The sequence below is a fragment of the Galeopterus variegatus genome, unplaced genomic scaffold, assembly GCF_000696425.1.
Source record: "Galeopterus variegatus unplaced genomic scaffold, G_variegatus-3.0.2 Scaffold241, whole genome shotgun sequence".
NCBI lineage: Eukaryota > Metazoa > Chordata > Mammalia > Dermoptera > Cynocephalidae > Galeopterus > Galeopterus variegatus.
Genome location: NW_007726352.1, coordinates 64,602 through 76,893, shown reverse-complemented (window position 1 = coordinate 76,893; position 12,292 = coordinate 64,602). Strand labels below are relative to the sequence as shown.

The following is a 12,292-nucleotide window of genomic DNA, read 5'->3' as shown; positions in this document are numbered from 1 at the left end:
CACAGCATTGTAGTGCCAGAGATGGGCCTTCAACCCAGGACTTCTGAATCCTTGTCAGGGCTCTACCTCCTAACTATTGACTTATCCATACCAGGGGCCTTCCAGGAGGGTTGGAGGGCTGCTCTGAGGGGTCCTCTCATCTGTTAGAGAAGTTAATTAGAATCAGACACTCTGATGTGGACCAAGGGTTTCACACCATAACCCTAGTCCCTGCCAGGCAACTCCTAAGTGTGACTCTGGTCCCCAGACGGGGTCCATGTGTAACTGCAAACCTTGTTCTTCCCTACTCCCCCATATACTGGTGAAGAAATACTCATAAGCTGAACTACAATCAGTTGAACTGTTTCTGTGTGCTTGAATCTGTGCTGAGCATAAACGATCTCATGGAATTCTCATCACAACCTTAGGTCTTCATTGTCCACTGTTTATAGATGCAGAAACTGCTGCTCAGGAAAGTTAAGCAGCATGCCCAAAGTCACACAGTAGTGGGGCCAGAATTCCAGCAAGAGGCTGCCTGACTTGAAAGTAGCCTGGCTCAAATCACAGTGATGCTCTCTTTGCTCCCTCAGAATGCAGAATGGTAGCCCAAAGAGGCATCCCAGAGCTGATTCTTTTGCTCTTGGGTACACATTTTTTCCTCATTTGAGGCTGCGGCTGCATCAACTTCTTGGCACTTGAAAAAGCAGACTCTGAGGACTAGCTTTGTATGAGGAACCTGGAAATAGTTGGCCCCCAGGAAGTGACTCAGTGTCCCCAATTCTGTCTCCCATTGCCCAGTTTCTTGGCTTTGTGATCTTGCAGAAGGGCGTGGCTGGGCTGTTGGTAATCAGATGACTTGGAGGATAGAAACCCCAGTGACTTCCTTGGTGTGAATCTGAGCCCCTGCTGAGAATGAACATCTTGGCAGTTTCTTTTCTTCTTGTTCAACTTGGGCTCCCTGAAGCTCTTGCCCCTGAAATAGAGCCAAGCCACCTGGCCTGCCCTCCCGCCCTCCCAAGGGCACCAGTTTTGGAGGACATGACCAGGCGGGAGGTCACACCTGCCGCTTTGCCCCCACCCAGCAAGTGCCACACCAGCAAGGGACAGGCACACAATTTCTCTACCAACAACAATTTGCGGCATCTTTCCTATGCCAGACACCACACAGGCACTAGAGAGATGGCAGGGAACAAACCACTATGGCCCCTGCCTTCATGGGACCTGCAGCCTAGTGGAGGAGATGGGCAATAAGTCCATAAGTGAATATGTTGTGATATCAGATGGTGATACATGCCTTGGACAGGATGAAACAGGATAATGGGATAGACAGAGACCAGCGTGGGCTGTGGGGTGTGGGCTTGGGGTCGGGGGGTGCTATTTTAGCCATAATGATCAGGAAAGGCCTGAATGAAGAGGATGCGATTATATCAATTATCTGTGGTTGTGTGCCAAACCCCCAAACTTTGTGGCTAAAAATGACAATTCATTATTTCTGTGGTGGCCTTGGTGTTCCTCTGCCCATTTCTTCTGGTCACACATGAGGCTGCATTCAGCTGGCAGCACAGCTAGGCTAGAAGGTACAAGAAGGCCTCACTCACACAGCTTGTAGTTGGTGCTGGCTGTTGGCTGGGGTACCTCGCTCCCTGTCACATGGCCTCTCATTCTCCAGTTAGCTGGACTGGTTGCCTTACTTGGTGGTCTAGGAGCAGCATTCCAGGAAGGTGAAGGCAGAAGCTTGCAAGACTTCTTCAGGCCTAGAATCTCGACTTTATAGGGGGTCATTTCTGCCACATTCTCCTGCCAAAGCAAGTCACAAGTTCAGCGTGGACTCAAGGCATGGAGAAAGAGATGCCACCTCTTGGTGGGTGTTTTAGTCGGTTTTGTGTTGCTATAATAGAAATACCTGAGACTGGGTAATTTATAAAGAAGAGAGGTTTATTTGGCTTATGATTCTGGGATAGCTGCATCTGGCACGGGCCTCAGGCTGCTTCTACTCTTGGCGGAAAGTGGCAGGCAGCCAGCGGGTACAAGCAGATCACATGGCGAGAGGAAGCAAGAGAGTAAGCAAGAGAGAGAGAAAGAGAAGGTGCCAGGGTCTTTTTAAGCAATAAGCTCTCGCGGGAACTAACAGAGCGAGAACTCTCTCATTAATCCCCCCTCCCCCAGGGAGAGCATTAATCCATTCATGAGGGATCCACCCCCATGACTCAATCAGTTTCCAGTACTGCCACATTGGAGATCAAATTTCTTTTTTTTTTTTTTTTAAAAAGATGACCGGTAAGGGGATCTTAACCCTTGACTTGGTGTTGTCAGCACCACGCTCAGCCAGTGAGCGAACCGGCCATCCCTATGTGGGATCCGAACCCGGGGCCTTGGTGTTATCAGCACCGCACTCTCCCGAGTGAGCCACGGGCCGGCCCTGGAGATCAAATTTCCACATGAGTTTTGGCGGGGACAACACATCCAAACTCCATCAATGGGGGAAGCAGCAAAGTATCCGTGGCCTTCTTTAATCTGCCACATCATCCACGTAAAGATCTTCAGGAAAAGTGTTCTCTGTTTCCAGGCAGAGAAACAGCAGGTGCAAAGGCCCTGAGGTAGGATTAAGTCCAGAGACCTGAGCGTAAAGATCTTCAGGAAAAGTGTTCCAGGCAGAGAAACAGCAGGTGCAAAGGCCCTGAGGTAGGATTAAGTCCAGAGACCTGAGCCTTGAACAATGGGTTCCTCCACTTCCTCGGTTTACTTCTATGAAGTGGGAACTAAGGATACCTCCCTGCCACCTTTACAAGCATAAAAGATGTAAGAGGCTTTGCTTGAGGGCAGGCTTAGGATTTTGGTTATCAGCCACTGGGTGGGAGGAGAATCAAACACAGGAGCTTGGTTTTCATCCTCCAAGCTCCCCAGTGTTTGCTTAGCACTATCTGGCAGGAAGGCACAGTGCTCAGCACCGCAGGTACAGGAGGAGAGTGTAAGCTGCTGATCTTGCTGAGCTTATAGGATGCAAAGATTGTTCACTGCCCCTGATGGTGACTGAGACATACCAGGTGCATCTCAAAAGAAAAGAGCTGGGAGGATTGTGGGGCCCAGGGAAGGCCTGGAGGAGATGGGATTCCAACAAAGCCTTGTGGGGCACAGATTTGGCTTAAGGAGTGGAAACTGTTGAAGTGGGAGGGGCTGTGGAATTTAGCAATTCAATGCAACAAATGTTTGCTGAACCCCTACTCTATGCAATGTGAACAGGACAGACAGATTGCCAAAGGCACTGAGGGGACCCAGAGGAAGCACTATGTAGGCCTGGAAAACCAGGAAGGCTTCCAGGAAGAAGCAAAGATGCTTCAGAGACCTAAAGGATGCGTCAGGTCAAGCATAGTGGGGCAGTGGAAGGAGTGGAAGGTACCGAGAAGGTCCCAGTTGGAGGAATAACATCTGCAAAGGCCAGAGAGGGGAGGGAGAGCCTGGGATTCTCAAGTTAAGGCAAAGAGTGGTGTCTGAAGCAGAGTCCACGTGGAAGAGAGGGAGGGATGAACTTGGGGCCAAAATGGGCCTCCTGGGACAATTAAAGGCTCCGACATTTTTCCTGAGGGCAATGTACATAGGACTGCTAGACTTAGCAAATAAAAATACAGGTTGTCCTGTTAAATTTGAATTTCAGATAAATAAGTAATTTTTTTAGTGTAAATATGTGCATGTAATATCTGGGACATTCTTATACTAAAACATTACTCATTATTTATTTGAAATTCAGTTTTAATTGGGCCTCCAATATTTTCTCTGGTGACCTTAAGTGTGGGCTCATGGAAGGGTTTTACGCAGGGAGGTGACATGGTCAGATTTATATTTTGGGGAGCTCCCAGGATTTGTAGGAAAATAGACTGGAGGGAGAGCAGGAAGGGTTGGGGGATGAGGTTCCTGCTGTTGTCCAGGCCATAGAAATGGAGGTTGCCACAGTGAATGGGGGCATCTCATCATGTTTGCCAACACATCTGCCTCCCCCACTGGGCAGGTGGCCTTGGATAAACCCCTTAGCGGATGAAGCCCCAGGGGACTGCAGACCAGGTCAGACCCCAGCTCTGCCATATGAGCCTCTGGACTACTCTCCTCCCTCCCAGACCATCAATGCTGTCATCTGTCAAATGGGGTCAGATGATCAGAGAGATTGTCCATAAGGGCCCTTCTGCTTCTGTCATCCTGGGTTTCTCTGCCCATCCTCTCTGACATCTTTCCAGGTGTGGGCCCACCATGGTGACAAACCCAAACCCAAGATGTTTGGCTCCAACATCATCCTTCCTGTGTCTCCTCCCTCCTTCTTCCCTTCTGCCATTACTGTGGCCAATCAATGCATGAAAAGCCCCCATGTCCTCTCTCTCCAACCTAAGGTCCCACACCGGGTTTAGGAGAAGGGACTCAGCATTTGTTGAGGGCCTACTATGTGCTAAGCTAGGTCCTGTACATCACTTGTCTCATTTAATCCTCACAGCAGCCCCACGAGGAAGGTATTATCCCCATTTCACCGATAAGAGAACTGGAGCTCAGTGGTACAGTTGCTGCTCCGGTCACACAGCTGCTCAGGACCAACCTGGAGTGGAGTCCAGGTCTGGCTGGCGCCAGTGCTCTGTCCTCCTACTGTCTCCAGGAAATGTCCCTGGGGAGCCCCTAATCCTCCATGTATTTAGTGCTTGGGCTCAGTCAGCAGTCTTCTTGTCCCACTGTAGGCACATGCTGTCCTGGCTCTTTCCGAGTTAAGCCAGGGACTAAAATGGGTTGGCATCACACTCATCTGCTGGGGGTGTTACTGTGTACAAAGCCCTTTCCCATCTGTGCCCTCCCCACGACCCCATGGAGACATTGCAGGACCTCTCCAGCTCTTCTGGCCTGCAGCTCTGCTGCAGTGAAGGCCACATTAAATATTAACAGGGCAGTTTTTGGCACAGCTGGGATGTCAATTACTGGGCTGCTTGGTGAGGGCTGTGGCTGCCTTTCCAAGGTGAAGCAGTGACTGGAATTCAGCTGGCTCAGATGGCGTCCCAGGAGGGTAGCTGTCAGGACTTGGAGAAGATGCTGCTAATGTAAAGGGTAGCAGGAATCCAAAAGCTTTCCTCTGAGCTCCCTGGCTCTCTCAGGGCCTGGGTGGCATTCTGATGCTGGGACAGTGCATTTAGTCATTTGGCAAGAATTTGTCGGGCAACTGCTGTATGCCAAGCACAGTGCTAGGCTCTGGGGATACAGCTGTGAGCGTGACAAGGGCTTTGCGTCATGGAGCTCCCTATCTGGTAGAGGAGAGGAAGGAACTCAGCACTGTTGGCCAGGGCAGGTGCCTACCCCAGCCTGAGGCCAAGGGATCCTTCCAAAAGAAGCCACAGTTATGCTGGAACCTGAAGAAGGAGCCCGAGTTAGGGAGGGAAAGAGAAAGGGCAGGGGTTTCAGGCAGAGGGAATGGGATGGGAGCTCAGATACTGGTTCTACCCCTTCCTAGCCATTTCTCTGCAAATTGGGTTCCACCTCACAGGGTTGCAATGAGGACTAAATGAAGCCACTGCTACAATAGTACAGGGCTGGATGCATAGTGAGATTCACAGTGAAAGCTCAGGGGTAGCTGTTACAAAAATAGCTCAATGTTTTCCTTCACTCTGCCAGGAATTCTTTCCCCTATTTAGTGAGCAGAGAAACTGAGGCTCAGAGAGGTGATGTGAAATGCCCAGGGTTATATTGTAGATTACATCCCAGGTTGGACACATGACCCCAGGCTCTGACTTGGGCTTTCTGCCACACTCCAGCCACAGGCAACCCAAGCAGTTATTTCAGCTCCATGAGACAGAATCCCAGCAGTGATCCCAGCATGAATTCCTTGGCTGCATTTCCAAGGGCAGTCTCAGCCTTCTTTGAGATAAGTTCACTGCTATCTGAGTTGATAAGCCCAGACCTGGGCTTTGGGAGGTTAGAGCAGTCTTGGTTCTGCTGCTAACCTGCTGTGTGACTGTGGGTAAATTATTTTTTGTCTCTGAGCCTCAGTTCCCCAAAGGGCCAGCTGAATGACCATTGTCAACGTCTGGGTCTCTGATCCTCCCAACAATGCTGAGGCAAAGGAACTGCTTTTAATTCCATATTAAAGATGAGGAGCCAGTCTGAAAGGGGCAAAGTGCCACGCATAAGGCTACACAGTTAGCAAGTGGAGGCAGGATTTGGAACCAGGCTGGTAGAGCCGGTCATCAGTCCACTTCCTTATGCTGCCTCTTGGAGTAAGAAAGTCAAACTGAATTGTCTCCAAGATTTTTACTATGAGTCTGAGATTCTGCGAGTTTCCTGCTGCTCCCAGGCTTTCAGAGTCCAGTGATTTTATGGGGAGGGCACTTCCAGTTGGGCTGATTCTCCAACTATCTCCATTTAAAGGAGGTAACAGCACTGTCATGAGTGCCTGGCAAGCAGTACCCATTTCCTCCCTTATTCTTCCTGGCAACAGCCCAGAGGGTCTATCAAGGACGGGACAATTGCAACATGTCCATTTTTATGGAAGAGGAAACTGAAGCTCACAAAGGTGCAGCATGTTGCCCAGGTTTCCCCCAGCTACTGTGGAAGGGCTGGGATTTTAGGCTGGGTCTGGTAACTCCCAATCTTGTGCTCAGAGTAACTGCAAGTTGGCCAAATTCGACCTGGGACCCCCTTCTCCTTTCAGCTCCCTCCCAGCTCTCACAATCTTGCCTTCCTCCGCCTTACTCCCTTCGTTTTTAAAAATTTTCACTCAAATGTCAATCAGTTAGCTGTCAGCTGACTTAAGGTGTTCCCCTTCCTGGAAAAAAAAAGAAAAAGAAAAAGAAGAAAGACAGACAGACCTTGGCACTCACAAAGAGGGCTCTAATGGTGGGATTTCTGTAATATGCAGAAGGTGTAATCGGATTCAATTCATTATTCATGGAGAGGTGCAGGACACTCAGCCAGGCATCCCAGGGGCTCAGAAAAGAATGAAATACACAGGCCCTATCCTTTGGTGCTTATGTTCTGCAAGGGAAATAGTAGCTTCCTAAGGAAGTGGGAAGCAGGTGGTGTAAGTGACACAGAGCATGAACTTTATAGTCAGAAAGACCTGCATTCAAATCCTGACTCTTCCTCTACTAGGACCTTGGGTAAGAGGATGCTCTCTGAGCTTCAGTTTCTCCATCTGTTTAATGGGTATAAGAGGAATAGTTGTTGTGAGGATTAAGTGAGATCATATATTACATTAAATGACATAACATAGTGCTCGACCCCTAGTAGCTGGCCAGTAAACATCAATCCTACCTGATATGGATTGTGTCCCCAAAGTTTTATGTATTGGTAGCTTGATCCCCACTGTGACTGTTAAGAGGGAAATCCTATTATGGTAATCGAAAGGTGAGGCCTTGAAGAGGTGATTAGTTTCTGAGGACCATGCCTAGTGAATGGATTAAAAATGATGGTCATGCATGTGGTTCTGAGAGCTTATTTATTTATTTATTTTTGTCTTTTGTCTTTTTCCGTGTCCGGCAACGGATCGCAACCCTCAGTGTTGCCCCCGTACCGGACCGGGGACCGGCAACGGGATCGCAACCCTCGGTGTTGCTCCCGCGCCTCGCTCAGCCAGTGAGCGGGAACCGGTCTGTATGTGGGATCCAAACCCTCGGGCGGGAGCGCCGCTGCGCTTCCCAAGCGGCGCACTTATCCAGTGCGCCACCGGGCCGGCCCCTCTGAGAGCTTATTGAGGAGAGTGCATGAGGACCTATCTCTCTCTCTTTGCTCCACCATTTTCTGCCATGTGAGACCCCTGCATTGCTGTAAAGCCACCACCAAGAAGACCCTCACCAGATGTGTTCCCTGGACTTAGGACTTCCCAGCCTCTGAAACTGTAAGCAATAAATTTTGTTTTCTTACAAAGTACCCAGTTCCGTGTACTTTGTTATAAGCAACAGAAATGGACAAATAGGGCCAGCCCGTGGCTCACTCGGCAGAGTGTGGGACTGCTAACACCAAGGCCACGGGTTCGGATCCCATATAGTGATGGCCAGTTAGCTCACTGGGTGAGCATGGTGCTGACAACACCAAGTCAAGTGTTAAGATCCCCTTACTGGTCATCTTTAGGGAAAGAAAAAAAAGAAAGAAAGAAAGAAATGGACAAATACACTACTGCTGTTACTCTATGCAGATGGCAGATACCACAGTCACAATGGGAGTAGGTGGAAGGTGAGGGTTCTTCCTATTGGAGAAACTGGGAAGGCTCTGTAGAGGAGGTAACATTTCAGCTGAGTGTTAAAGGACTTAAAAAGCAGAGAATGAGGGCCGGCCCGTGGCTCACTCGGGAGAGTTTGGTGTTGATAACACCAAGGCCGTGGATTCGGATCCCTACATGGGGATGGCCGGTTGGCTCACTGGGTGAGCGTAGTGCTGACAACACCAAGTCAAGGGTTAAGATCCCCTTACCAGTCATCTTTAAAAAAAAAAAAAAAAAAGCAGAGAATGTGGAAGGATGGGAAAGGACATTCTATAAACTTGTGAGCAGACTCTGGGAACCCGATGGGCCTACAATGTCCAGGGAGAAGGTGATTAACTCAGAAAGATGGGCAAGGATCAGATGAAGGGCCAAGTGAAGGAGCATGTATATTTTGAGGAGGAAGAGGTTTTTACCCATAACCCCAGGGGTAGCTCAGTGCTGAGTCTGCAGAGACCAGCCCCCTGGAGTCAGCCTTCTTATATGGCTTTGGTCCTCCCAGATCCCTTTGTTTCCTCAGTTGGGGCCAGCCTGCCACCATCATCTCTGGTAGAAGACAGAAGGCTGTAACAATCTGCTTTCCTCCTACGAACATACCGGGGAGGAAAAGATGCTTTTTATCACAGTTGCCTGGCAGGGAATGTTGGTGAAAACTCAGCAACCCTCTCTCTTACTTCCCAAGGTACACTTTAAGCAGCAGTTGAGACAGTTATGCTCACAGCTCAACAACTAAAAGAATGTTCTCAGGCTCTCAGAAGATCAGGGGCAGCAGTGGGAAAAATAGTGAAGATGGAGTGGTTCTGGATCCTGGTTCCTGTCCCCTGCTCTTCGTGCTGCAGTTGGGCAAGACACTTAACCTTGCTGTGTCACAGTTTCCTCATCTGTAAAATTGGAACAATAGTGTGGACTCCTCCTTACTGAGTGGGAGTGTAGTGGCAGACTGCTGCCCCGTGGCCTGCTGTGTGGTAGAATTGTATTACCTTCTTCCCTCCATGTCTTGACACCGTCCAAACACCTGTCTTTTGAAACATCCCTGTTTTATCCCCTTGAGTTGTCATGCCATTGTTTGCTGATCTTCCAGTGGTAAAATACCCTAGACCTTCAGAACTAGAAAAAGGAAATTCTTTGCCATCCACCAGTGCAGCCACCCATTATACATATAAAAAATTCAAGGCTCAGAGGTGAAGTAAAGGCATTCCTGGCCCAGTCCTCTAGCTTTCCTAGATCACAACAGCCTCTCCCACCTGGGCCCACCCAGTGGGAACCATGCAGAACTTTGAGGCAATTATCCAGATGTTTCAAGCCAAAGGCTCTAGAAAATTCTTGCTAAGAAACACAAGCTCCCTGACCATCCGCAGAACTGAAGCAAAAGCCTTTTTTGCCCTCATTTTTACTGCAATTCCATAGGTGACAGCTTTGCCTTCTCCCCCAGGGCTGAGCTCCTCTGAATAAGCTTGAGGGGGGCGGGTGCTGTGAATGGAGCTCTGAGCTCCACCAGCTCACAGAACCAGCTCACAGACTGCAGCTACCAGGACACTTTCGCACTTCTTAATGCCAAAATCTGCCTTGGGTGCTGGCCTGCTTCCAAGGTGGGCTTTGAAAGAGTGGCGGAAGGCTCTGGATGATCCTGAAATCTGTGTGCTCAGGCTGATGTTAGTTAAATGCAGGGGGCAGGATGTGGTATCAGCAAAAGCACACTGGAGTCAAAGCGAATGGCAGAAAATTGGTGTAAGCAGGGGAGTCTTCGGATGACTGCAAGCATCTGACCCTTTCAGGTCTCAGTTTCCTCATCCATATAATGGGGATAACAACCTTCCTCCAAGTAAGGATTTGGAGATAATACTGGTATAGGAGGATAAAGTGTTTATCCTCAAGCCAGGCAGAGAGTAAGTGATTCATAAAGAAGAGCCACTGTTGATGCTATTGCTGGTGGTGGTATTATCATTGGCTGGGGATCAGTAAGGTCATCTTGGCAGCAGGTGGCCTGCATTAGGGAAAAAAATTTAAAATCCTATCTGGGTGACACTAATCTGTGGGCAGGTGGCTCCTCCAGCTCAAGATAGTAACCATGCCAACAGTGTGAATGCCATCTCTCCAGAACAATACCAGGTCTACTTTGTAATATGTCCCTTGGTGTCCAGACTTCTCAGGCAGCTCAGAGTGTTCCAGAGTATCTGAGAAAAAAAAAACAGGGCATATCTTTTCTGGGTCACCTATTCACTGGGCTCCAGTGGAGGGTTCTGACAATGCTTTGGAAATCTAGTTCCTTGTGAGGAGCAGTGGTGACCTCTGGTTCAGGGTGGGATGCAGCAAGGAATTATTATATAGTCATGGTGGCGGGTGATTTCCATGTGCCAGAACTGTGCAGGCAGGGTACACACACATGCACACACTTGCTGATCCAGCCCCACAACAACCCTAAAACACAGTTGTGGTTAGTTCCGTTTTACAAGTGGCTTGCCAAAGGGTAATCAGCTGGTAACTGGCAGAGCAGGATTCAAACCTAAGTCCAGAACCATGTTCTTTTCCCCATCATGCCACACACACTTGTCATCAGGAAGCCAGGGTGGGTTTTGCTCTGTTCCCTGAGTGAGACCCTGTACTAGGTAAAGACAAAGACCTGGCCCTTGTGCTGGGGAACTGCTTTGAACCCTGGAGCAACATGGTGTGTCTGACGTTAATCACTGGTCGCCTTCGCCTCGCTCAGGGACTGTCTGTGGATTTGCTTAAAGGCCATGTTTATTGATAGGACTTAGGGCCCTAGGAGTAAGTGACCTGTCCCAGGCAGTTGTCCTGGTCTTTATTTATGAGGCTTTGGGGAATTGGCAGCTCTCTCCCAAGAGCAAAGAAGATGTGTGCTGTAAGAGCATGCAGGGTACAAGGTGGGATGTTTGTATGTGCTTTCTACAACCTGAATGACCCTAAATGGGTCATGGAACATCTCTGAGCCAGTTTCCTCACCTGTAAAATGGAAATGGAAATTGTACCTACCTTCCAGGCATATTTTTGTTTGTTTGTTTTGGCAGCTGGCCAGTACAGGGATCATACCCTGGACTTTGGTGTTATCAGCACCATGCTCTAACCAACCAGGCATAACTTAAGGAAAAAAATACGCCCATCTCTGCAAAGCACCTTGCCCGGTGCTGGGAACATGGTAGATTGTTCCTCAAGAGTGGGCATTGATGGGGTTGCCCAGGATAGGGAGGAGTGAGCAGAGGGCCTGGGATAGAGGCCTGAGGAACCCCAGTACTTCAGGGTAGGCTAAAAGACAAGTCTACTCAGGAGATAGAAGAGAAGCTGCTGGAGCAGCAGAGGGAAAACCAGGAGAGTACAGGTCATAAATGCTAAGAGGAGAGCTAGTCAAGAAGGGGTGAGCAGCTGTGCCCAGGGTAGCCAAGAGCACCAGGTAGGTGAGGACTATGAAGTGTCCTTGGATGTGACCTCAAGGAGGACTCTGGTGGCTATGGTGAAGGCCATCTAGGTGGAGGAGTGGGGGCAGAGCCAGAACATACTGGGTTGACGAGCAGGTGGGAGGTGGTGGGTGGTGGAGATCTGGAAGTTTGGTGAGAAGGAAAAAAGCTTCACGGGAGAACCAAAATATCGTCTAGGCATATCAAAATCAATTATTTAGAATGCTCCATCTCTACATAATTTTCACTGTTTTCAAATCAATCTCTATCCAACACGATCAGCAAAGCTAGGTGGGCTCTAAGCGCTCTAAGAGCTGGAAGGAACCAAGGACGTCCCCCCATCTAGTGCTGACCCTTGTACCTCTCACTAGAACTCCTTCCTCATGGAGGGTGGAATGGATGATTAATTACTATCAGACTCTTTAAAGATATCCACTAGGGGGGCCGGCCCGGTGGCGCACTGCTACAGTGCGCTGCTTGAGAGCGCGGTGGCGCTCCCGCCGAGGGTTCGGATCCCACATACAGACCGGTTCCCGCTTACTGGCTGAGCGAGGTGCAGGCGCAACACCGAGGGTTGCGATCCCGTTGCCGGTCCCGGTCCGGTACGGGCGTGACACTGAGGGTTGCGATCCGTTGCCGGACACGAAAAAAGACAAAAAAAAAAAAAAAAAAAAAAGAAAAAAAACCA

General features: G+C 49.3%; 1 protein-coding gene across 1 annotated transcript; it reads right to left on the bottom strand.

Annotated features, from left to right (window-relative positions):
- Positions 1–5,018: 5,018 nt before the first annotated feature.
- LOC103585460 (chromosome unknown open reading frame, human C22orf24) lies at positions 5,019–10,713 on the bottom strand. The gene is given in 4 exon segments (XM_008566430.1): positions 5,019–5,105; positions 5,107–5,344; positions 9,113–9,368; positions 10,698–10,713. Coding segments are annotated over 4 exon segments (597 nt in total).
- Between the last annotated feature and the right edge of the window lie 1,579 nt (positions 10,714–12,292).